General features: G+C 43.4%; 1 protein-coding gene across 4 annotated transcripts; it reads right to left on the reverse strand.

Moving 5' to 3' along the window:
• Positions 1-505: 505 nt before the first annotated feature.
• On the reverse strand, positions 506-27400 carry ncoa7b (nuclear receptor coactivator 7b). 4 transcript variants are annotated; one of them, XM_008292290.1, is made up of 17 exons: positions 27337-27400; positions 26226-26403; positions 19002-19153; positions 16922-16992; positions 15001-15108; positions 14812-14913; positions 13928-14053; positions 12301-12485; positions 11701-11855; positions 8975-9580; positions 8598-8769; positions 7397-7544; positions 5962-6087; positions 5666-5818; positions 4096-4191; positions 3940-4013; positions 506-2215 (listed from the first exon to the last, which is right to left on the reverse strand). In XM_008292290.1, exons 2-17 carry the CDS (start codon positions 26261-26263, stop codon positions 2080-2082), a joined length of 2448 nt encoding a protein of 815 aa, XP_008290512.1. In that variant the 5' UTR covers positions 26264-26403; positions 27337-27400; the 3' UTR covers positions 506-2079. The 4 variants fall into 4 exon arrangements, with proteins under 4 accessions (XP_008290512.1, XP_008290513.1, XP_008290516.1 ...); XM_008292291.1 differs by lacking the exon at positions 27337-27400 and adding an exon at positions 27165-27231; XM_008292294.1 differs by lacking the exon at positions 27337-27400 and adding an exon at positions 27059-27106.

The raw sequence follows: 27400 nt of genomic DNA on the forward strand, positions 1-27400 counted from the left end.
AACAACTGGCAGCAACAAGCGAAACATCAGCTCAGAGTGGTGGTTAGCATCGTCGCCTCGCAGCTAGAAGGTCGCCGGTTTGGGTCCCGGTGAGGACACCCGGGATCTTTCTGTGTGGAGTCTCCATGTTCTCCCCGTGCAGCGTGGGTTCTCTCCGGGTTCTCCAGCTTCCTCCCACAGTCCAGAAACATGTTGAGGTTAATTGGTGATTCTAAATTGTCTGTAGGTGTGAATGTGAGTGTGCTTGGTTGTCTGTCTCTAAGTGTAGCCCTGTGATAGACTGGTTACCTGTCCAGGTGAACCTGCCTTCACCCTGAGTCAGCTGGGATAGACTCCAGCCCCCCATGACCCTGGTGAGGATTAACCGGTGTATAAATAATGGATGGATACGAATCGGACCTTCAGTGTTTCTTCTAAATCCACCATCTTTGTGAGGACGACAACTTCCTTCCACCACATCAGCGTTTCTCACCAAAACTGAAGACGTAACCGAAGCGAGCAATCGTTCTATACGTATATATTTAACATTTATTTAGGTTTAAATGCAATAACAATACAATAAATAGATTCTTAGTGACATCACAGAACACAGTAGTTTTGGATTCACAAGAAATAATACTTGGGGAGCATTCACAGTTACAACACAGAACAGCTGGAGACGACAAAGCTCATTTTCACATGAAGCGATAACTGGCATTAGTGACGAGTATGGCGGGTATCATTCCCAGTGGTGTCAGACGTTTGCAGTGCCGCACATTCATGCACTACAAGCCTGTATGCAAGGATATCAATGAACATTTCTCTTCCGTGTTAGTAGATCTGAATGTTTAGTTAGTGGCGTATCAGAGTGCAAAAACAGATGATCCCTTTTCCATCCATTTTTTTTTTTTTTTTTAAACAGAGGTTGACCTGCGCTTCAACAGGCAGCTTCCCTCCCGCAGTAATAAAGATTAAACAACATTCAGTAACGATTTTACATCGAAGAAATGCTTAATTACAAAGGGCCACGACACAGCTTGGATTAATCCTGTAGTGCAAAGTGACATCATGTTGAACGTCTTGAACAACGATGACCACTAATAAAAAGAAGTGGAGGATAAAATGAGTCGGGGTGGGATGTGGGTTCAATACTGACACGAGTCAACTGAAGTATTTAGCACATTTCCATAAAAAAAACAGAACAGCAATCATAAAAAAAACCAACTGAACATTCTTTGTAAAAATAAAATGCAAAAATAAAAATCTAAAATACTTTAGAAAATATGAGGAGTTTAGGACAAATATGAAATTAAGACGAGCATATTTGGTCATACGTTTCCTGGTTCTGCCGTGTGGTTCTGGATTGTACGGGGAAGGAAAACGGACGTGAAGATGCAATGGGACTCATTCATTTCATCTAAAACTCACAGAAACAGGACGAGACAGCTTTTTGGGGGGAAGTGCTCCGGGGGGGGAGTGAACACCTCCGTTGTAAACAATTGCCCACGTTGACAGTTAATTTGATGGCGGAGACTCTAAAAATCATCTCTGGCAAGTTCCACTTTCCTTCAAGTTTCAAGTTCATCGTGACGTAAAAAAAGATATCATTCCAAATTTCTATACATTCCCGAAACATACAAATTACATCGACCCTCATTTTTTGCACAAACAAACCTACAGCATCGTGGGATTCTCGGACACAGACGTCGTTTTCTGCTCTTCTTTCTATAACAGCAACAGCTCCGTCTGCTGATTGGCTTCTTCTTCTGTCCTCGTAAGCTTGTGGTGGTAAGGCAGTCTGCATGCTGGGAAAGCTGGACGTGTCGTCGGATGTCTAAGGCAGCCAATGAACTGAGAGGAAACACATTTTCTTCCGTCTTTTAATGGTCGTCATAACCTTCCCGGCCGCCCTGCTGCCGTCTCGGCTCCGTCGGCCGACACGGTGAACAAAATCCACGGGCTGCTTCCGTCTCACAGATCATTTAGTGTCTTTAGTGGGTGGCGAGCCTCCAAGTGGTGCGTAATAGACTTGGGGGAGGTGGTTTAAGGTTTGGGTAGTGGACTGGACAGTGAACGTGGAAGCAGCTGGAGCGGACGAGGCTACTCGAAGGTCCAGACCTCCACACTGTGGATGCTGAAGTCCTGCTGCGAGGAGAGCGGCTGGTTGTTGAAGGTGGCACATTTGGTGGTGGTGCCTCGGTACAGCTCGGCGTCCAGCCACAGGCCCAGCTGACCGCTGCAGAGGAGGGAGGGAGCAGACACAGGAGGGCGGCGGTTAAAGGCAGCGAGGGTTGTTCATCAGCCAACCATCTGATGTCTAAAGTGGAACACTGCTGAGGTCATCGATCTGTTGGAGTCTGTCATTCAGACCTATTTCATTTAAGTTCCTTCATTCAGATATCGTCACTGAGACAGCTGAGGTACACACACACACACACACACACTACCAGCCAATCACAGCAAACAATACACCAAATTATGTGTAATTCATAATAACGCACTTCACCAAATCTGAACCGACAGCAGCTCATCAAAGTGTCCAAACAACTAACAGGAACGTTTACTTCTGATTTCTTAAACCATGAAAGTTCAGAACTCAGCCGCGACATAACATCACATGTACAGCCGTCCTCAGGTGTGTTCATAGCCTCGTGTTAAAGGAGGAACTAAACAGCTTCAGTCACTGGAATAAGCTGAAATTAACACAAGTAATAATAAATAAAAATGTAATGAAAATCATGACGTTGATTTTGAATTGTGGTTCAACAGAAATATATATAAAAGAAAAAAAAAAAGCATGATGGGACCTGTGAACTAATATTTAGTTGAACAACCCTTTGAGCCAATCAGATGTTTTCTGTAGCTCTCAGTCAGACTTGTGCACCTGTTGACAGGTGTTCTGATTTCACTGCTCATCAGCAAAGGGCTCTCATTTGTCCGGGACACTTTTGTTTGTTTTTTTAAATTATTCTTTTCAACCACAGTTCAAAAGCAACGTCTTATTTCACTAAATTATAATTTAGCAAATTTTTATTTATTATAATTTTTTTCAGTTTCTAGTTATTTGAGTGACTGTTGTGAGTTTTTCCTTTTCTTTAATGGGAGGGGACGACTGTACCTGTAGCTGATAAGCTCCCAGCTGCTGTTGGATCCTGATTGATCCTTTAATCGCGTCGAGGATGATTAATAAATACAATTAATTAATTATTGCTGTTGCTTCATGTGTAAACGCTCACAACCCTCTCTGTTGACGTCTGACGCTGCAGTGATTCGATAAATAAAAGCAAACAGTATGCTGACAACAACCTCCACCGTCTGTCTGTGTGCTAACCAGCCTGACGTGAGGACATGCACTCCTACTTCCTGCTGTTGCATCCTGGCCTGGACTGATCTGTGAGATGATTTACGATGATAAAAATTTAATGAAGTTACCGGAGCTGTAATTGTTCCGTTCGCGCAAATGCGGAGCTATCGCTATAGAAACGCACACATGAGTAACGGCGCTGTCTGATGCTGCAGGTGTTTATTCAACTCAGAGGAAACCGTCTGTAACAGCTGCAACTTCAGCTCAGGTTCATGTCTGGGGGAGCTGCCTTAATTGCCATAAACTTTTATTGTTATGCACGTTTCATTTTGTAGCCTGATAGATTTTAAACTGGAGAGCAAATTGAGTGAGAAAGTCGTGTTGATTATTCGTAGCTGTGTGAAGTGTCTCTGATGTTTTTGGTTGAATATTAAATCTCTTCACACAACTCACAGGCTGCTGCTCGTCCATCAGTTAATGTAATGCTCAGACTTTCGGTGATACTGAAACGTTGCCCGGTCTGACCTAACTGGTGTCACTTCCACAAAAAATACGACCGAGCATCGCGTACAGGCACGACGTGTTCCTCTGCTGTCACATTAAGAGAATCCACAGCAACACATGTGATTTCCAACACAGCTGGCAGCTCTACGTACCCTCCTCCTCCCATCTGTAGAGAATCAGTATTGCCTTTCACGAAGTAGGAATTGTCTCCTGTCCAGCGGTACACCTGAAAACACACAACACGTCATGTCTGATGCTGGCATTTGAGGAACAAAGTTAAACAGCTCTGTAGTGTGCTCAGCACAGACCTTGATTTCAGGGCAGAAGCTGTAGAGGAACGTCTCTCCGGTGCCGTAGCAGTGCTCGCTCACTCTGAAGGGATGAGTTGAAAACGCCCCGAATATCTGTGAGAGGAGGCAGATTCAAGACGTTACTTCCCGTGAACATGTAATCACAATAGACGGTAGTTAAACCTCCACGATCACCTTTAATATTACAGATGTTCTTAAATGATCCTGACGGTTTTACTACCGAGGATTTTTTGTTTCTACCACAAGATGTCGCCAAAGTCACAACTACGGTTTGTAAACACAGTTAAAACTGAAGGCTTCTTTGGAGGGTTTGAAACTGTCCCCCTTTGCAAGTATTTATGGTGCTTGTAATTTTAACATATAAATAATTAAAACTGAGGCAGTATTCAGACCCTGAGTGAAGAGACTTCCACCAGAACCGTGCACTTCTAACTACTGAAAAGGAAATACATGCACATATAACTACACACATGTGAATCTCAAGCAGGTCCTGTGTGTTTTCTGCTCCGGTCACATTGTTTTTCATTGTGGGCTCAGTTTTAATGTAAATTCCTGCATCTGCATGGAAACAGATCAACCATGGCGAGATGTGGAGAAACTCAAAATGTCTTCTGGGAGGTACAACTGAGCTATATTGTCAAAAATCATTCATCACAAAAAAACAACAACATGCACAACATTGTTAAGTCCCTACATGTGTTTCCAATTCTGGGGGAACAATTGTGGCTCTGGCTGTTTTATGACTTGAATCAGTTTCTGCACTTGTCTCCTCTATGTTCAGTGTAAACAGTTCAGCCTGCGGTTCTGACTTTTGGTTGCCGCAGAGACAATCTTAGTTTTTGCTGATGAGTGGAGAACTTATCGATAGTTACAGAATCTGGTTCGTGCACACAATTTATTTTTGGCAAATTCTTAAATGACACATGTTGAATAAAGTGGTTTTGATTAACCGGAAGTCACACGTGATTAGCTAAAGGAGTGTCGGAAAGTTGGAAATCCAGTTCTTCTTTGTATTTGTTTAGGTTCTGGTGCTGACAAATGGTGTCATTTTGGCTTTTTTTTTTTTTTTTTTTTTAAGACAACATATTTTTTGGGTTCTGGGGATTAAATGTTGAGCAAATCTATACATGAAAACCCCATCCCTCCATCCATCCATCCATCCATCCATCCATCCATCCCTCCATCCCTCCATCCCTCCATCCATCCATCCATCCATCCATCCATCCCAAGGGATCCCGAGGTGTTCCCAGGCCATCCCTCCAGCGGATTCTGGGTCTGCCCCGGGGTCTCCTCCCGGGTGGACGTGTTTGGACGACCTCCAGAGGAAGCCTCTCTAGAGGCATCCAAATCACATGTCCAAACCTCCTCAACTGGCTCAACTTCGAGCTCCCTCTGGATGTCCGAGCTCATAAACTCAACTCTGCCAGTGTTACTATGAGCTGTTTACAGACCACAACAGTGCCGTAATGTGGTAACCATCTACTGATAATACTGAATGCTATGTGACGATACGTCCTGGGAGTCAACGTGCATTTACATTTAGTGCATCCAGTCGGACTGTATCTACCTGGTTGTCCATGTCTTTGATGACCAGCAGCACAGGACTGTCCACATCCGCCAGGTTCCTGTACAGAGTCTTCAGACTGGTCCCATGTTTCACTGTGCTGTAGGCCAGTCTCCAGGGATAGCCCTGCACACGGGCAGGCAGGCGGCAGGCCAGCTGGAGAACAAACACATTGTGAACCACTGGACTGACCTGAATGTGAAATCGCTGTTTTTCACATTTGAACCACGTCCTTGTCAGTAGATGCTTTGACTTGTGTTGTTGGCAACCTGCTGCCTGTGAGCATATCTGGTAGTCACCTTCTCGATGTGCGTGTCCTGCAGCAGATCACTCGTGTCGCTGAGCATGGGCAGCGCATCCACAGACAAGTCTCCGTCACAGCTGCCGAAACTCTGCCGACGCTTCGCCTCATCAATGGTGATGATCTGAAGCACAACAGGCACATAGGCGATGAAAAGAGAAACCAGTGACACACAGACTCCACTGGCTGTGAAGAACACATTTGACGACACAATCAGGGCTTGAAGGATGTTGCGGCAAATGAAAATGTCACCCTTCAGCCAAATAATTGGGAATTCAGATCTTCAGCCTTGCAGACTGAATTCTGATTTGAATTTTGGATTTCTAAGGGCATTTCCTATCAAGGTTTGATGACAACAATGTACTTTAGTCAAGTTGTACAAAACAAAAAATCAACATATCCTGAAAATATCCCTCTTGATCACTGTTAACTGGTTTCTCATGGTTCTGACTGTTCTGTTCTGTTGTGTTCTGGGTGTCCATCAGTCCTTTTCAGAGCATCCTAAAGGAGTGTTTTCATGGAGAGACTGCGTAGCTGGAAAAGGTTCAGGAGAGAGATCAGGGAGGAAAACGTGACGCTGAAACCTGAGACGTCATCAGCGATAATGCAAAGAGACTTTCAGTTTCTAAAAGAATTGAAGCACTGCAACGGAAACAGCTGCAGAGAACCCGTCCAGATCATCTCCCAGGATTTAAAACAGCCACTGTTAATGCACATATTTAAATAGGAAAGATGTGGAGCTTGACCTGGATCTCTTTCCTATTACACCGTCCTGTACTAACACACATCAGACAAAAAAATCAATAGTTTTTATAAAGCATGGCAGCCTTTTGCACAGGATATGGTGCTGATGACTATATTTTGCTTAAATCAGTGAAGGGACGACATATAAATGGATTTAAACATTTAAAAATTGTCGTGACCAGCTTTGAGTTCTGGATTTCAAAGCTGTTTAAACTAAGCACAATGAGACTAAAGTTATTTACAAAAAAGTTTATTTAAAAATGTCAAGGGACGGGTCGCTGTTTAGCTCACCTGGTTGAGCTGGCCAACCATGTACAGGAGCTAAAGTCATCGATGCAGCGGCCATGGGTTTGAATCCCGCTCATGGCCCTTTGCTGCAACCCATCCCCACCCATTCTCCTCCCCCACTTTCCTGTCTCTCTTCTAACTGTCCTATCTAATAAAGGCAAAAAGGCCAAAAAAACAACTTGTGTACTAGTGTGCTAACTTAATAAGCAAAGTATTATTTATGGCTGCATTAGACGTGTAAGGAAACACACCACTGTAGTGTTTACGTTCAGGTACAAACAATTTGGCAACTTCCCTGAGGCTTTGTACCAAAGGGATCAATAAAGTTTTATTCTAATTCTAATTCTAAACAGAACAAGGGGAGCCGGGGTGTGGACTACAGGGTTCCCTGCTGAGCTCACCTCCCAGCTGCACGACGCCGGGTCGCTGAAGAAGTTATCGATCATGTCCAACTCGTCTTTCTCCACCACTACGAAGCCCTGCTCCCGAGCCTCCTTCCCGTACACGTCCGGAGACCACTGGACGAAGAAGGCGTAGAGATCGTTCACCCTGGAGGACACACGGTGTGTTAGTGCACTGCTGACTCACACTCACGTCTCACTTTAGGACCAAACCAACAGGAAACTGACGGACTTCTTCTCCTCCCACAGCTTATATAATGTTTGCATCCTACACTCCCACTGAACCCCAAATCCTGCCGGCAGATTTAAAAAGTATGTTATCAGTTTGTTTTTTTTTAAATCACCACAATGACACCATCTATCAGAGCCACAACCTGTAATAACAGAAAAAAACGGATTATCGACCGTCTTGACTTGTCATGTGTGACTTTCAGTTAAACAAAATCCCTTTCTTCTACATGTCATTTAAAAATAAACTGTGTGCACAAACCACTGACCAAAAACAGAGAGAACCTTTGGATTCTCAACTTTTTGATGGTCCTTGAACTACTCATTCCAATGAAACTCTTAACCCTCCAACCTAAGCTTAAACCAAGATATTTAATCAAAATCACTTTATTCTAAATTTCCCATTCCAAATTATTGTCTTCTCTCACTAAATTCTGTAAAAAATAAAACAAAACTACAAATTTTATGGAACTTTATGCAACTGGGAAGTCATTAGTCACTCAACTGTCAAAAAAAAAACCAGCCACAAGACAAAAATTCAGGGACTGTTTGACGGCGCTACAAACCATGTTTACATGAAGCTGATTTGTATGGAAACAAATTATAAATTTAAAAAAAATAGATTTATATTATGTAGAGTCACAGTTTTCTACCCGATGCTGGTAACTCCTGTGGCCACTTGAACAATGTTGGACATGTCGATTCCAGTGTTCATTTTTCCTTCATTTTTCGGAAATAAACATGCTTAACTTCAGTTTTTTTTCTTTTTATTTAGGATTTTTGGCCTTTTAACTTCATCAAATGAGCACTTTGAGTCCTCTCTACTTCTAGCCATGGATGTTTTGTTTCCGTACAGGTGCAGGACTTCATATTGCAGTGAAAAACAACCTAAAAACGTCAGATTCAGACGGTTAAACTGCAACCACACACACAAACGAAGTCATATCTAACATTATGTGTGTATATGAATTACCTTTCCTGCGGCACAGCAAACCAATACTCTGGCTGCTTCCCTCGGCTCCCAAACGAGTGGGCGGGACTCGAGGTCATGCCGGTGGCAAAGGACTTCCTCATGGGCTTTCCCACCTTGAAGCAGAGGAACATGGGAGGGTTTTTGCTCTTCTCCTCTGATGAGAACAGCATGTCTGCACAGAATGAATTTAAGCAAAGATTAGTTTATAGTACAGTGTTGTCTTAGCCTCATCAGTGCTGCCTGGAAGTTGCGAAAGTCTGATATTGAACATCATACCCTTTAAGAAGCGATTAACAGATTCATTTTAAAGTTCATGTGCAGCACCAGTGATTGTGAGCATCTCCTCTTGAATTCAGTGTTTAGTTCAGAACGTGTACCTTCTATTGGAGTCTGCATCCTCTCCAGCAGCCAGGACTTCATCTCTGCCTCGTAGTTTTTCTTCTGCCTCTCCTCCTCGCTGAGTTCTTCCCCCTCTGCTGGTGTGTCTGGGCTTTGTCTCTTCGGACTACACCTCCCACGAACCTCTGAAGCCTCCTTCAGGCTCGACTCCCTGTTTTGGTCCTCTGGCGCACCGATTAGTTCATCTTCTACACTATTTAGCAGCTCGTCGGTTCCTTTAGATTTGATATCTTTGGTCTCGGTTGCCTCTTGGCTTTTAGGCTTATCATGCAAGTTACCCTGTTTTTCAGTCTCTGAGGAGGACTGTATCGACTCTCCGTCCTCGATGGAGCTGTTCTGAGCTACGCCTTCGTCCTCTTCATCGTCCAGCTTCCCTTCGGATTGGCTGAGCATTAACTTGTCCTGAAAGTCTCCCCGGCCCGGACAGCTCGGTCCGAGGAGTTCACGTTGGTCCCTGTTGGGGGCGCTGGGTGTTTTGGAGGACGACCCCTCTGCCTCCTCCGTGCTGCTGTTGACAGTCGGCTCCAGGTCGGTAAATCCTTCATCTGAGGGAGATTTCTCAGTAGGATCGCCCTCCGTACTCACTGGGGTGAGGAAGAGATTTCATTTAAGCTCAACACATCATATTATAGGATCTGTATTCGATTATATTGTCGATTTGTTATTAAAATGTCAGGAAATAGGGAAAAATCACAATTTTACTACGTTATAAGTAACTGTCAGTAAATCAATACTGGTAATTATATCCACATACTAATAAATGACTGACAATTAATCAATAATAGAGACATTAAGCTAAATATGTGGTCATAGGATTGAATTTGAGAATTGTCAAGCCACTTTCCTTCACTAACTGGTTGGCTGTTTCTGCTGGTTGTGGATAGTAAACTAAAATTTAAAGACTAGGGCTGCATTCCAAATCACACACTTGTTCTTTTTCTCTATAAGTAGCTGCCCTCACAGAATAGAAGCTGCTTCATGCAGCATAAATACAACTTTATCAGAATACTGCCATTTGGAATACACCCACACAGATGCGACTGGTTTCAGCTGACGCTCTTCTAACTGTGGCTGCTGGGTGGCAGCAGAGTGCAGGAGACCTGCTGAAAGGTTTTTATGACAACACACCATCACACTGCAATGTGGGTTGGGGGCGCTGTTCATAGTTCTGCTCAGTGACTGCACGGTAAGGGAAACGACTGCAGAAGCAACCTAATGTGTAAGAACTTCGCTGAAAACTTTAGTCAAGATATGAGGTGTCCTTGGTATGTTTGTGGTGAATGAAAGCCTTCTTCATACGAGGTGTGTCAGAAAAGTTCCAGGACTGGTGTCACAAAAGATATATCTCAAACCCAAACTACCAGTTTTCCCCTCCAGACGATCAACCGGCACAAAGAGATCCTGCAGCGTTTGCTTCGTTCAGAAGAGGCAGAGTTGTGTCAGGACCAGTGGAGGCTGCTTCACCATGACAACCTGCTCACAACGCCCTGAACATCCCACAGCTCCTGGCTGAGAAGAACATCTCTGTGCTGGAGCAACCTCCCTACTCACCCCACCTGGCTCTGTGGGATTGTTTCCTCTTCCCCAAGCTGAAGGGGGTCATCAAGGGGACCCGTTTAGCAGACGTGGACGACATCAAGATGGCTGAGACGACGGAGCTGAGAGGATCCTGAAGAATCCTTCCAGGAGTGCATGGCGGTGTGAAGAGAAGGCTGGAGAAGTGTGTTAGACTCCAGGGGGATTACTTGGAAGGGGAACACTGGTAGTTTGGGTTTGGAACATATCTTTTGTGACACCAGTCCTGGAACTTTTCTGATGCACCTCGTATTCTTTTAAAATGTTGCTTCATCCAAATTGCGAAAAGGTGAGCTCCAAAAAGCGTGCAAATAGGAAGCATCAAGAATAATCTGACTTCTAGCCCAAAGTGGACAGATTTATTTTGAGACAACTGAAATTTCACCAACACAACGGAGTTAAATTTAGTTTTTCAGCTGAACAAAATGACATTTAGAGAATTAAAACATCATGTCTAAAAATATCTCTTTCTAGAAACAGTCGTTGGTTCATAAACTGTTGAGGTTCGTTATATCACACTCAGTATGTGCTAAGCTGGTCGACGTGCTGAGCATCATCGTTTGCCTCGTTAGATTCATTCACATCTCATTCCTGAAGTTAAAAAAAATTAGTCTGTCCAAGGAGACTTCTACGTAGACGTGAACTTGACGCCGCTTCTGTTTTCACAAACCAAATTTAGTATGATTTAAAATCCCATTTTTAGCAAACAGTTGTGTGAATGTTTTCTTTCTGTATTTTACAAATGATCTTTGCAAAATGAAGAATTTAAGGTAAAAAAAGGGGAGGAACTACTGATAAACGGAGTAGGAGGCCAACTCACAACCCAGGCATTGCTAAGAACGCCTCCTAACCGACTCAACTAAACAGCCATGTCAGTGTGTTGTTGTTTTTTTATATATAAACGGGTTGAAACATTCATTATGACCTTACGGCTGGAATGTGTAACTACACTGCACAGGTCTGGCTGCTCCTCTGAGATACATTATTTGAACTATTTCTTCCTCTTTCGCTGCCACGGCAGCATCAAAGCCGTCGTACCGCAGTAATCGCATCACTTGAAACCAGCGACATCTGTGATCCAGAAACACTGCTGCTACTTACGGAAGACAATCCTCAGCGTCTGTCTTACCAGTTTCAGAGAGGGTTGATTCAATGTCATCCAAAACTATCGGTCGTTTGGGATCCAGAGCTTCATAGCGGCTGAAGGGGTTTAACTCCCGCTCGGACGGCAGCTGCTCCCACTCGCCGGGCCTGTAGACAGGACACAGATCCTGGGGTAGGTCTCTGTGAGGGCACGGGGTGGGGGGGCATCACACATACCGCAAAGGAGGATGGGAAAAAAAGAACAGAACAGAAAAAAAAAAAGAAAATGTCCAACAGAAATTAAAATGAGACACAACTGAAGAACAAAACAACAAATGTCACGTGAAACAGCAACTTAACCTCAAATAAAACAAACACAAAAATGAACAAAAAGCTTAAATAAAAGAAAAAACTCATTTAAGAGGATTTTTCCTGACTCAGCACAAACAACGGCGTTCCACGGAAACGACAAACCAGTGAATGTGGTAAGAAACGGATGTCAAAAGTTCAAGCGGTTGTAAGAAATTTTCTTTTTTTTCGGAAGTAAAATGGAAACTGCAAATGAGGAACAAGAAAGGAGGAATAAGACTTGAGGTCTTGAAGAACGGTTAGAACAGTGGGAAATGTGGCGGTTAGGAGCTCTTACGATGGGAGAGCGTCTTTGAGCTTCATTCGCGACACGTCGTCGTACAGTGCGACGGAGACGACCTCCTCCATGGGGCAGATGAGGCCGTACTCCTCGCAGCCGTGCTCGATCACCAGGGGGTCCGACTTGTGCGGGTCGAACATGATGTTGTTGGGCGTCACGATCAGCACGCCTCCAACCACGCCCTGCAACGGCGCAACAACACACAGGGGGGATTATGGGACTCTATGGAGGACTGAAGACATAAAATACGAGTGGCACCTGATGGACAGAACTTCCATCCATCCATTATCTATACACCTTAATCCTCACTAGGGTCATGGCCGGCTGGAGTCTATCCCAGGGTGAAGGCAGGTTCACCTGGACAGGTAACCAGTCTATCACAGGGCTACACTTAGAGACAGACAACCAAGCACACTCACATTCACACCTACAGACAATTTAGAACCACCAATTAACCTCAACATGTTTCTGGACTGTCGGAGAAAGCCATAGAACCCGGAGAGAACATGGAGAAAGATCCTGGGTGTCCTCACCGGGACGCGAACCTTCTAGCTGCGAGGCGACGATGCTAACCACCGAGCCACCTTGCAGCCCCTGCTAGAAGTCCTAATCGCATAAAATATAAATATGCATAGAGATAAAGTTATACATATTTGGGATATTTTACCTTTTTAGAAAAGGTTTTTAACCGTCCCAGAGGCCCGGCTGAAAACAAAAGGGGACGAAGCATTTTCAGTTCTTGATTTTATCTAAGTTTTATGTTTTATAGCTTCTTGCTCTGTTTGTGCGCTTTCTATTTTTCTCAATTATGCTGCGTGCTTAATTTTACATTTTAATTTATTTTTGTTGGAAAGCACTTTGTAACATTTGTTTTGAAAAGTGCTATATAAATAAAGTTTATTATTAATATTATTATTAAAATACCAAGTTCTTTCTAAGATGAAAAAAGCCAGCTGACCCATTTTCACATCACAACACAGCTGGAACTTCATTAAGCTTCATCACAGCTGGATTTTGTTTTGTTGTAAAGGTCTGATCAGTTCAGTAAAGCCAAAATATTTTACTGTCATATCAGGAATTTATTTGTTAGAACCTTTTGTGAGATTCTCAAGTTTTAAAGGAGGATATTTGTGACAAATTATTGTGTTTACGGAGGGAGAAGTCATTTAAATATTTACCAAAATACAGCCACGAGTAGCCGAGCAACAATGAAAACACATTTTATTGTCCCGTAAGTGGCTCCAGTTTGATATATTATCACTAAACATAGACAGAATTATCAGTGTTGGAATCACAAATAAACCAAGTTTCCATCTTAAAATCCACCACAGCGTATTTTGACCAGCGCTCACTCCAATAACTAAAATGTTAACTGCACTTGTGTTAATCTATACACATCAGAAAATTAGTAACATTACCTGTAAAATATAAGAAATCAAGGTGTATCATCTTGAGATCTTTTAACGCTCACGCCAACATATTTTCCAACCTACTTCTAAACTACAACAGCACAACAGAATTCCTGATATTCAGTTATAGCTTTTGGTTTTTAGTGGCATCCCAAAATTTTCTCCGTCCAGCCACCCTGATCAGACGCCCCTGCAGGTGCATCTCTGTTTCCTACCATGCCATCGGTGAAGTATTTGCAGCTCATCTTAATGAATTTAACCGTTGCCGGGCTCTCGTCCTCGGAGTTTGGTGAGCACTCACGCCGGATGGACTTGGCTGACCTGCAGTTTGGAATGACATCCTGACAGACACGGAAAAGGACAAATCAGACACCTGAATGCTTGTTTTAAAGACGGGTTCAGAGACTTTAGGCCACCAGAGCAAAACATCGTCATCCACTTCCTAAACACCATGGGAGTGAGACAATTACTCTTTCATTTGTTAGCGTATTGCTTGTAGATTAAATGACTCTTTGATTAAATGACTCTTTGCACTCCCTTTACATTCAGATCACTGGTGGAAACATTTTCCAACACCTTTACATGGTGGTTTCACATACTTCAAGAAGTATAATTCAGGCAAGCACCCCAAAATAAAACCAACAATAGGAGCAGAGGTGGGATATATTTAAGATTATAGGATTCAAACCAACATAAACAAAAAACTGTTGGTGCAATACAGCATGTGTCTTAAGGACAAGACCACCAGGACATCCGTCAAATGAAAAGTTCATTTGCAAAAACAGAGACCTCCATCTTCACAAACCTTCAGAAAACCAACTGCTCCACCATCTACCTGAGACAACATCAATCAAACTTAGTTATCTCTATTGTTGTCATTTCTACTGAGTCAAATCCACTCAGCTTCAGTTTGACTGATGTTATCTCAAGTAAACAACACAATAAGTTTTCTGAAAATCTACAAAAATGGAGTTATCTGTTTTTGTCTTCATATAATCTTTGCAGCCTTTTTAAAATATCAGTATCGAAATGGCGACTATAAACTCAACTACGAGGCTCCAAATGCTTTCAGCGACACAACAAATCTCTTTTTACTTACATGTGCTGACTTGTCAGACAAGCCATTAGTGAAGGAGGGCTCAGAGGAGCTCGGAGACTTTAGCTCGGCTTCTGATTGGCTCATATCAGGGACAAAAAGCTTCTGTAATAACAACGGACGGCCAAAAGTCAGCTAATCAATAACAGCAGAGAGTGAAGCAGCATTCTGTGGTGCTATCAGTGTCCTCACCTGACCGGTGTAGACGCTGCGAGAGAACAGCTTGTTCAGCTGAACCAGTTTGTTTGGGGTGATGTTGAACTTGAGCGCGATGCTGTTGAGGGAATCATCAGGTCCGACCTGTAACGAGACATCAGCTCCTCTGAGAAACGCGTCATTTCAAAAGCACACAGGTGGAAGCGGTACACGAAGCATTCTACAAGTTTTCTGTTAGTAACACCTCAGTATATGTTTTAAAGAGTAACTTGCAGGTTGAATGTCTGTGAAGGTTCTCAGTCATCCAGGTCGTGGTACTTTAATCGTAGCAGCTGGACTTGCTTGAGTTCCTTGAAGACGTTCCACCTCTCATCCAAGAGGCTTCATCAGGTCTGACTGACTAGATGGAAGTTCCAGATACTGATATCCTAAAGGAGCCATTAACACCTGAGTTTCGGATACAATTGGAGGTTTGTTGCTCCTCCAATTCCTTTCAGTAATTTCCCAGACTGGGATAAATAAAGTATTTTTCTATTCTTCTATTCTATTCTCCCCCTCGTTATGCGAGTCATTAGCGCTCCCAACTCGTCAGTCAGAACTGATGAAGCCTCTGGGATGAGAGGTGGAACGTCATCAAGGAACTCAAGCAGGTCCAGCTGCTACGATTAATCTACGAGATTTGCAGGTTGAATCTACACTTGATATTTTCTGTAAACAACTGTCTGACAATGGAGATATTAGTACATTTTATGAGACATACAAGGCGTTTTTTTTGAGCAACGCTCTTAAGATGTGTTTCATCACAGACAGGAGTCACCTCTGCCTCAGTGCACTGTGCAACAGTCGGTGGGAGTGAGTCTCAACAGCTGTGACTTGTTCCTGGCGTTTCGTAAATTTCCATCACAGTGAGTTATTTTGTTGGTTCAGCCTGAAAACGCTCAAGTCCACATACTTCAATTTTATTTTATTTATTTAGCGCAAATTCACAACACGTCATCTCACAGTGCTTAGCATAGTCAGGTGATGACCTTACCCATTTCCCAACTATAGACAGTTTCCTAACTAGCTGGAGTTAGCGCTCAGAGGGTTTTGTGCAGGTGAAGAGACGTCACAATGAAAAATGTGGTCTTCTGCGGTGCTCATTTTAGACGGCAGGATTCCAAGAGTTCACGGAGATGAGATAAAGTTATGGATGGGATGTCTACACCAGGGGAGACTGATGGCTGGTTTGGTTCCTGCGGTGCACGCAACCGCAGTTCCACCATCAGCTGCAGCTTCTGGTACCGAGATTCAGCTCAGTGAAAACACAAACTGTGCAAACTGTGTGTTTTATTTTTTATTCTTATTCATCTTTTATTATTGTTTCGGTGTGGAACAGGTACACAAAGCATTTCACTGCGCATTATATGATGTATAACTGCATTTGTGACCAATAAAGGCCTTGAATCTTGAATCAATGTAAGACATTTGTTTGCAAATTTCTGAACTAGTCAGCTCTGTCCCACCTCTCCGTCTCTCCTCATGTGGCGCCATGAAACATAGCTTCAATTTAAGTTAGACAGGCCAGATATGACTGACAGCAGCTGATCCTCTAAATGTTATTATAGTGCACATATGGATATAAAAATGTTTTAAAATCTAGTTTCTACATCATGTTTGTACACACTAACTCACTTACCACGAAGCTATAGTCTTCCATACAACACAATTTCGACATATTCAGTGTCAAAGCTACTGTAAGGATCCATCTTCCAGCAGCTTGGCTACTCCCCCGTTTGTGATTGTTTTTTGAGGCCGGTAGAAAAAACTCGTAACAAAAACTAACTAAATGTTATTTAGCCGCATACTAATGTTTTTTTTTTGAGACTCTAGTCCTCATTTCCCTCCACATTAATTCACCTTAGTCATCCACCTGCAAGTTGCTCCCTACAGGCGCCATCAGTGTTGCGTTACTCACGGTGAACTCCGACGTCCCCGGTGGCCTCTTCTTCTCCATCTTTGGCTGATTGTTGCTTTTACAGCCATCGTCTGTGAAAGTAACAGAAGAAAGGATTTCAGACTGAGGACACCTGCAAAATAACAGCCATTACTTCAAGGGGAAAAAAAAACCCAACAAAGCCAATTCTTATCAGGGATAAATGAAAGGTTTAATTCTGTCCTTCTCATAAACTAAGAAATGAAAACACCATCCACTGAGGGCAGCACAAAGACATTCCCCGACCGTCTACATGTCCCGTGTTTACTCGCCTTGTGATTCAGTACCACTTGTGTGTCCCCTGTCATTATCCAGCCTTAAAACGCTGCACATGCTGAAACACTTATTGTAAATACACACAATCTGACCCTTGTAGTAGACCAGGCCCACAGTCAGCATTTTCTTCTTGCCAGGAACACAGAAGCTATTAGTGCGCCACTCCCCGACTGCCTCATTATGCTGCTGCCCCCTCCGTGGAAACACTGGGGATGACTAAGCATCAGACATCCAGACTCCAGCTGTGTCTGCTCTTTACTGGACCGAGCATCAAAGACAAGAGCGCTGTCACTTTTCTGAACTACTGTACCGTATTTATTGAGTTTGTGCCAGGCTGTGAGTGATAATACGGCGTGTAGGATGTAGTCTTTCAGCTGATAAAAATGTGTTGTTTTACCTGCATAACATCATAGTAGGTGTTGAAGAAAGAACACTATTGTTTGCATCCCATGGCGGCAGAGTTTACACAGCTGGCTGACCCACTGCACTTGTGACAGGAGTCTATTATCACTGTCAATAACGCTGTGTTTGGCGACGGGATGCAGGATTTGTGCTGATTAAAGCCGTACATCAATAGAACACTTGTAACAGTGACTTGTTTTGTAGGTTAGATTAGGTTCATTGCAAATACGAAGCTACAGATATGCTTTACAAATACAGCTAGAGTGCAATGATGTTGGTCAGTCTTAATGCAAGTAAAGCGGGTATAGCCAATAGTACAACCTGCAATCTAGCTGAATTTAAGCTACTCAACCATTTTAGCCATTTTCTGCTACTTAAAAGGCTTGATTTCACATTTAAAGGGTCATATTGATTGAAAAAGATCTAAAAGATACTGGATTTCATCAAAAATTAAACAAAAAAGGATTAAAATATTTCAATTTATTATTAAGTTATGAAAAAACGAACTTTTTCACACTATTCTAACGGTTGGAGATGCACTCGTACGTAATGCTTCGGCAGCTACGAAGGGCTTTACAGTATTTACACGATGACTTAAGAGCAGGAAATCTTTGTGAATACAGTGCCTTCAGTGTCACCATCAACTGTTAGACGGTACAGGACAAAGGTTATGCAACTTCCTGTTTGAAACTGCTGAGGTTGTGTCAACACAGAGGATTCCCAGCACACGAGAACTTTGCTCAGTTGCTGGAGAAAAATCACATTCAGTGACAGGGAAGAAGAAGAATTCTGACACTGATACCGAGTAAATTATAATTTCAGCTGTTTTTTATACAAACATGACGTTACCGAGGCAACACAAAACCCACATTCGATTAAATAAGCTGCTGGAATAGCAGCGGTATGATTTCACTCCTTCCAGTGTAAGATTTCGTTCTGATTAGGCGGCAAAGCTGCTTTTAATTTGCTCAAAAGTTAATTCTATTTGCATTTACTGGAATATATTTATCTGTCTCTCGGGGCTTTAGCTCATGAATGAACCTCCAAAACTAGATGTAAGAGCTATTTGTCCCGTTAATGATTTACCATTTGTTTTACATCCCAATAAATCTGGTTCACAGTCTTTGACATTAACTTTGTGATGCAAGAACGTCACTGTGGGGGTGAAAGTTTGCACATGAAAAGGATCAGCTGGATGAAGACTCATAGTGTTTTCTGTGCCACTAAACAAGCACAGCCTGCACCAGAAGCACCCCAAAGAGAAGTGTTGATGCATTAAATAACTCAGTATTTAAATATATCTGAAACTAATCAGGAACTCTAGAGTACTTTCTAACACCTACAACGATTTCTCTATAAAGCAGCAAACGTGCGAGTGTCTTACGTAAACCTGCAGGTGCCTTTGCCGTTACTCTCTGCAGGTCTGTCGTCTTGTTTGGATCGCTGTCATTCGGGACGTCTGGACAGGAGATGATCGCCGGGTTCTGCTCATTCTTCTCCGATGGGCTCTGCTTGAGCTGTCTCCGCCTTTTCAGCCTGACAGGACCAGAGAGAAACAAGTCGTTCATATCCTCGCTTTAAGTAGGAAAAAGGGTAGGGTGTTCGAGCGCCGCGACTATGACTGATCTGATGGCAGCTCTTTCTGACAGTGCGTCGTTTTTAAAAAATGTTTCATCTTTGTACCTTGTAACTCTGCTTTGAAAAGCGCTATAGAAATAAAGTTTATCACTTTATTTGCACACACACGCAGTTAAACCATTTAAAATACGGTGTAATGAAGCGTTTAGTGGAACATAAACCCCTCAGAATGTCCATTTCTGACACGTGGGGGGCTGGATGACAACAAAAACATCATTCCACATAGGAAGGGTTCCTCGAACTTTTTCCGTCAGTCACAATATCGTCACCATTTTATGTGAAACTACAACAATCTGTCATCACCAGACAGCACATACTTATTTTATTGTGTCTCTGTACAGGGTGCTGCCTTTGTTTCTTAAAATGAGCATCAAATTTGCTCTCTCCTTACTGTGCTGCGTCAGCTGCATTGTCTCCTCAGACTGCCCTTTCTCGCTGTTTAATCATTGATAGGTAAAGGAGTGATGCAATGCCGCCTCCAGACCCTGCTGGGGTTCGTTTAAGGGGGACACACTGCAGTGCATTGCAGTGGAACCACAGGTTAGTGGTGCACTTCAGGATAATGCGCGCTCTCTGAGTCCTGCGGAAACCTCAACAGAGGATGTGAGCATGTTAAGAAAAGAGCAAACGGATTTATCGAATGCTTTGAGGGATGGAGCGAGTACGGCCCCGTGCAAGGGCAGAGTGAAAGGACAACGCAAATGGGGCGTCCTAAGTGTTCGAGTGCGTTAATGGAGAGGAAAGATCGGGTCGATAAGCCTGCAGACAGACAGAGCTCAGGCCTCTCCCATAGTCTCAGCTCACTCTCCTGCTTTAAAAGATGCAGCAGACATCTGGTAGTGAACTCAAGAATCTGCATTCTCAACAGCACCATCTGTTTCACTCAGGGGCATTTCTGAGATCTCCCGATCGCCGCCGTCGCCCCTTCATCTCATCATCTACTGTTTAACCCTTCTGCTCTCCCTCATAACCCTCAGCTTGTAAACAGCTATTCCCAGATAGAAGACCAGATTACAAATAAAATAAAGCTGCTTCTCTTGGCTTGGCTTGATCGTGCTTTCACAGTGCTAACAACAGCTAATGAAACAACATACCTAGGAGACACTTATTAGAAACACCAGGATGATTACAGAGCAGTGTTTATCACAATGCTCACATTTAACAGTGTTTTATGAGCATATATAATAAAATAACTGATCTTAACACCCCTAAAGACAACAGACTCCTCTGGCAGCAGTAATCCGTCATTCTCTATGGGTTTATCTGTATCTGGCCAGTTTTTATTTGCAAAACTTGTCAAGCTTCATGCAGCTGCTAGACGAATGTAAGCGAACAGACTTATTCAAGTTGTGCCACAAATTCCCCAGTGGACTCATGTCTAGACTCAGACTGAAGAACTCTACAACTGCATGTTTTTAGGCCATTCCTCGAGAATGTTTACTTGTGTTTTGGTGGGAAAGAAACGTCCACGTAAACAGACAAATGCACCAAGAGAAATAAAAGGGCTTAAAGTGACAATATGACCAAAAGAAATAAGAGCTTAACAACACAATAAAAACAAACTGTTAAAACAGAACTTGACTACTCAGATAAAAGATAATAAAAGTGATGGAAGACAGCATTTTAAAACATAAATACAATTGTGAATAAAAGCCATTAATATTGGCAATAAATCATTTGAATAAAAAGCCAAACTGAAAAGCGAGGAAACAATGGCCGCAGGCTTAAACTCGTTAGTTCACCACAACAACAATTACTTCAGGTTGAGAGCCTCAGCGGTGGAGTCCTTCCTCGGAGTTAACATGAGCCTCTTGTTTGCTTCAGTCGCTGGTGTTTGTGTGCAGTCTGCTCTGGGGAAACTTACAGCTGCTGCCATGTTCCTTCAGTTATCTGTACCTGATGTACTTTGCGTTTATTTTAAGTGTTTTTTTTTCAATTGTCAGTGACCTTGTTTGTAACTTAAACGGTCTGCATTTTGTCAGATCTTTATACGATCTCTGGTTAATATATTCTGTGATGTCTAGGAACAGACCGGCGACCTGTGCACGGTGCCTTCGCCCTGAGTCGGCTGTGACAGGCTCCAGCTCCCCCCCAGCGACCCCACAGAGGATAAACCGGTGTATAGATAATGGATGTCCAGAAATATATTCAGTCATAAAAGCAGGAGAAAAATCAAGAGATAAATCTGGGTAAATGAGTGGAGAGACACGACGGATGCAGGTGCTTTCACACAATGCGTGATCATTCATGCTCTGTGGCTTGAATGCTTGAACAGCTCGAGTTGTTTCTGATTTTGCTTCAAGCTGACAAGAGGAATATATCTGAGGGACAGTGAGAGAGGGTTGATTGTTGGGGTGTAGATGGCAGGAGGTTCAGTCACAAACACTCCTCGGGTAGCTGGTGTTTCTACAGGAACATCTGCATTTAGAAAGACATGGCGGTCGACGAGGCTCGCGCATTAGAGTGGTGGGTAAGGTAAAGCAGAAGAGCGACTCTTCTTCTTTTGACCAAAAATGTCAATGCAGGATCGGACCGTCAGCAAGAAAAGCTGGTCAACAATTACACAACGAGGGCTGTAAGAGCAGGCAGCAGTGCATAAACCTCTCATTATAAAGATGAATGCACATTTAAGATTTCAGCGGTGCAAAAGCCAAACTCAGATGGTCAGCTGAGTCATCCTGCACCAGTTTTTTTAGACAAGCGAGTGAGGGGAGGTGTAAACAGCTCAGTAAACACTTCAGGACTGAATGCGTGACTGCTACAGGGAGGGGTTTCAGTGGCTCCGTTACGCCGTTTGGGGCATTTTGCAGTCGTAGTTTGGTCCACTTGTCTCCTTAGAGCATGGGTGGGGCAATCCTGGTCCTCGAGGGCCACAGTCCTGCATGTTTTAGATGTTTCCCTCTTCCAACACACCTGATTCAAATGATCAAGCTCGTTATCAGGCTTCTGCAGAGCTTGATGATGAGCTGATCATTGGAATCAGGTGTGTTGGAAGAGAGAAACATGCAGGATTGTGCCCCTCGAGGACCAGGATTGCCCCACCCCTGCCTGAGAGGAAAGGGCCACTGCAGATCAATACAGAGTTGTTTTGAGTGATCAACTTTATGATGGTGGTGGCCTCTTTGAGGATGACAATGGCCTCATCCATAGAGCACCAGGGGTCACCGAATGGTTTGATTAGGATGAAAAGGTGCTGCGGCCTTCGCAGCCACCAGATTTCAAGTCAGTTTGACAGGCGTGTTAAGACAGCGCTGTCCATCTCCATCATCAAATGAAGGAAAATCATTTGAGAAGACGGCTGTTTCATTCCTCCAGTAAAGCTCCAGAGACTTGTTCGGCCAGCATGTGGTGGCACGTTGGCATTCCACACTTTACTAAGACACATCATTCATTCCTTTAATTTACAACCTGTCACATTGATTACATTTAATATTTCTGCTCAACTCAAATCCGTTTTTTGACACTTGTTATCACGTGGAAACTTTCCTCGCCCTACTGAGGAGTGTGAACACAAAAAACAGTTCATGGCAGGTTAACATTTTTTCCTGGCACTGTGTGTGCGTGCCTCACAATGACCTTTGCTCTTCTAGCGAGGAAACGAGGCGGCACTAAGAGCGAGCAGCAGGGGGGATCCTCGTTATGGCAGAAGCTGTTCATTTCTGTTCCTGACATGTGCACTCTCTGTCCAAACAAGCCCAATATGGTCACTGGGCAGTCGGGTCCATAAGTATTAGGACAATGATATGACTTTCTAAGTATTGCTTTTGTACATAACCAACAACTAAAGCAATCAAGCAGACCTGTATTCTCACTAATTTGTGACAAATTAAGGTGACACAAGATTTGAAATTGACTCCTATGTTGCATTTGGTAGCTCCATAGACGTTTTGTTCCTAACGAAGGAGGCCATCATTAGGCTAAAAAACAAACCGACCTATCAGAGAGGTATCAGAACCTCTAGGAGATAGCAAACCAACAACTTGCCGTGTTCCTAAAAAGGAGGAATGCACTGGTGAGTTCAACAACACCAACAGGAAGACCACAGAAGAAAACTGAAGTGGACGATCGCAGCATTCTTTCCTCGGTGAAGAAAAACAACTGCGCAACATCTCGCCGAGTCAACAACCCTCTCAAGGAGGTGTGCGTATCGCTGCCAAAGTCTACAATTAAGAGATGCCCTCAAGCACGTAAACGCTGAGGGTTTACCTCAACATGTAAACCACTGTAACAGTCAATAAACAGAAAGGCCATATTAGGGTTTGCTAGAAATCAACTGCCAAGACCTGGAACAATATTCTCTTCAGACAAATGAAACCCAGATTAACTTGTACGAGGATAATGAGAAGAAAAGGAGAGAGACAGGAAGGGCTCCTGACGCAAAGCAGACCACATCATCTGTGAAACACTGAAGATAAGTGTTATGGCGCGGACATGCATGACTGCCAAAGGAGCTGATGTTTATTGATAGCAGTGATATAACAGGGTGAATTCTGGAGCGTAGAGATTTACTTTCGATTCACGTTAAGGCTGCAAAACTGACAGGATTTTCCTTCACAATACAGATGGATAATGGCCCAAAATATACCGCAAAGGCAACCCAAGCGCTTCTCAAGGCAAAGAAATGGAGTGCTATTAAAAGGTCGAGCCAGTCACCTGACTTTTCACTTACTGAAGATGAAACTGAGTGCAGAGAGACCCACAAACAAACAGCAACTGAAGGCAGCTGCAGTGAAGCCCTGCTAAAGCATCTCAAGGGAGGAAACTTGGCATATGGTGATATCCATGGCTTCCAGACCTCAGGCTGCCACTGACTGCAAAGGATTTGCATCCGGGTATTAAAAAGAATCCTCATATTTACAACTACGTTAGCTTGAGCAATTATTTTTGAGCCTGAAAAAATGGAGGAACCACAGTAAAAAATGCAATCCTATAACGTTTAGTGTAATATAAACCCCTTGAGTTAAAGCTGAAACTCAACACACCGCCACAAATCAAATGTGTGCAGACGCAAAGCTACAAAAACTGTAGCTGTACAAGTGCTTTTGGACCCGACTGTATTTTGCTGCTCACCAGCACAGATCTGCACGGTGCCTCTGGAGGAACACAACCTCTAACTCAAGTCAAAGCCTGCATCCTATTAGGATTTAATGCACTGCCTACCTAATAATTAGAGGCTGATTGGGTTGTGAAGCCAGTACAAGGTCATTTGTCTCCATAATATAATATTTGCTACATAAACGGATCAAAACTACTAAAAAAACCCACACATGATAAATGGCAGGTTTGCACCAGGATGTGAGTGCAGTAAGAACAAGTAACCCGAGACATAATGAGACAGAATAAGTGCTCTGCATTACATTCATGTTACATCACAAGAACCACACTTCATCCTGATGCTAACAGGACACTCTGCGGCTTATCCGAGACATCGTTTGCTTACCAAATATTTGGTACATGTTTTACCTAGAGGCCTGCATTTTGGCATAAGCAGCAATTTACCTATTTTTAGGAGTGAAACAACAGACTATGTTTTCCACCCTGTGATTTGTGCATCACAGGTCAGGCAAGGACAGGATAAATCAAGCTGAAGAAAAACTACAATCTGAAGAGTGGCTTGAGGCTTTTTAGACACATTCCAGCCGCAGCACACAGGAGCACACCATTAAATCTTGTTCATCCACTTTAATCAGTCCTTCATGCAGTCCGATGACACACCTCACCTGCTAAGACGTCACAGACCGAGCGCTGCCATTTGTTGATAACCTGCCAATTTCTGGGCAGTCTATACACCGTGATAAGCCTCTTTCCACACGTTATCCCGATATCATGTTTCCCAATGACGCCAAACTCCAATTTTGAAGTTAACATGGTCCCAGTGGACCAATGCCTGGGGGGACTCTGACGCATGGTTTGGATTATATAAGGTGGGTGCAGCTCAGAGACAGGTAACTTAACAGTGCCAAGATGTGAGTCAAAAGGCTGGGGATATATAATTAGTGAATGCACCTTATCATCAGAGGGTCAAAGCACAAATTATCACGAGGCACAATGGAGAAGTTGTACAGCACACTGTCACTTCTAACAAGCGATGACCTGCAAAAGACTTGTTTAAATAAAAATTTTACACACCAGCATGGGATCCCAGGGCTGAGGGACACCTGTTAAAACTGACCAGTCGGTGCTTTTAATTCATTGAATTTCATAGCAATCATAGTGATGATAGTTTTAGCTGACTGATTTTAAAAGGTGACAGGAACACATTTGGGGAGAACCCGGACACTGAGCAAAAACTGTGAATACGATGACAGCATTCCTGTGCAGCTAACAAATCAGCTTTGCCAGTATATCCAAGAGGCTGTTCAGCTCCTTCTCTGATGCATGTTCTGCATAAATGCTTGCATTGTTTTTACAAACCATTAAACATTTAGGTGTTGTGGTTTCTAGAGCCCGATGGTGTCATACGTTGTGCAGACTGCAAATTCCTCTTAGACAAACGCTTTGAATATTATCGGCTATGTGAATTTTATGGACTGGCTTTTAGAGCTGCAACAATCAATCAGATTTTAAAAGAAAATTCAAATGGATCTAAAAATAAAAGTTCTCTGGATCCAGCTTTTTAAATTTTTGTATTTTCTGGTTTGTTTTCTTGAAAAACACAGAATATCGCTGGGACAAAACAGGATATCAGAGGATGTCACTCAGACATTTTTCACCATTTTCTACATCAAACAACCAATGGATTAATACAGAAAACATTAGATGGATTTATCGATAATTAAAGTATTGTTTTTTGCAGCCCTACGAGCTTAATCTGGACAACTGGTCAAAAGCACAAACAAAACATGAAAAAAAAAGAATGAGGGCAAAATATCATAACAAATAAACAGTTATGCTGGACAGAATAAAGGACAAATATTTGCAAATGACTAAAATGGTAACACAAGTAAAACACAAATACAGAGGCCCTTACCTGGCAAAATATCCCGGCTTCCTGTCTCTCTTTTCCATCAGGCCAGGATCCTATATCAGCATGTATGTCAGTGCATCCATACAAACATCCACACACACAGACTCAGTGTGTCCAAGCCAGCAGACACAACTTGGGGAAGATCAGCTCTCACACTGTGCTCTTCCACTTCTTCCTTGTCCTGCAGGGGAGAGAAGCAAAGCGGATTAGCGAGCTCCCAGGGTGCCTCCTCATTCACCAGAGTGCAAAAGCCCAATAACCGATCGCGAAGCCCCATCAGCTTAAGTGGAGGGCGATGAAAGCATCCTATAATAAGCATGTCAGGTCAATCAGCTGACAATGGCAAACCAGAAGGGTGGAAAACGCATCACTCGGCCCATGGGGGAGAGGCACATCTGCTCCTAGTTAACGTTAGCACCGTAAACATGTGTTTTGTTATATAATGTAATCACAGCAGCCCGTCTATTATTAGCTGTATCGGTTTGGGGGGAATCCAGTTCAAGTAAACGTGCATACCATCATGGCAGCACCGAGATAAACGAAGCTAGCTGCAGGATTAAGTGGAAACGAAACCAACGCCGCGCACACAATAAAGAGCAGAAATTAGGAAAGTGCACTTCATCCACGGGTAGCCTGCAAATGTTATGTAACAGGTAAATGGCTAACCACCGGAGGAAGAGCTCGATGTGAGGACACGTTAGCTAAACTCTCAGTTAGTAGCAGAGCTCGCTCAATGGGAACTCCTCCGTCCACCGGCCAGCCTCTCCTTCACGGTGCAGCGATAACAAACACACACACGTATCCAGCTGCGCTAACGGTAAAACCGCCTCGGCTACCTCCGGCTGAACGCGGCCCCAGCGAGCAAGGTCCAGTCCTCCAGGTGACCACACCGCTGGTGCTAACGGTGCTAGCTAGCCACTTTGTTTACAAGACAATAGCAACCTGGCGGTGATGGTAAGGATGGTAATTCTTCCGCTCAGCCGCAGACTCGCTTTCTTCAAACGCGGCGTTCCTGCTCATTGAACCCTGACTAGCAGCCAGCGAGCGACGCGCAACGACGGCGTCCGACGCTGCATTTCACATAAAAAACAGGTAGCTGGAACCGACCACATACCTTGCGTGCATCCTCAAGCAGCTAATGCAACATGGAAATGAAGGTCCCTCCCTTTACAACGCCC

Source organism: Stegastes partitus, unplaced genomic scaffold (genome assembly GCF_000690725.1).
Source record: "Stegastes partitus isolate 25-593 unplaced genomic scaffold, Stegastes_partitus-1.0.2 Scaffold799, whole genome shotgun sequence".
Lineage (NCBI taxonomy): Eukaryota > Metazoa > Chordata > Actinopteri > Pomacentridae > Stegastes > Stegastes partitus.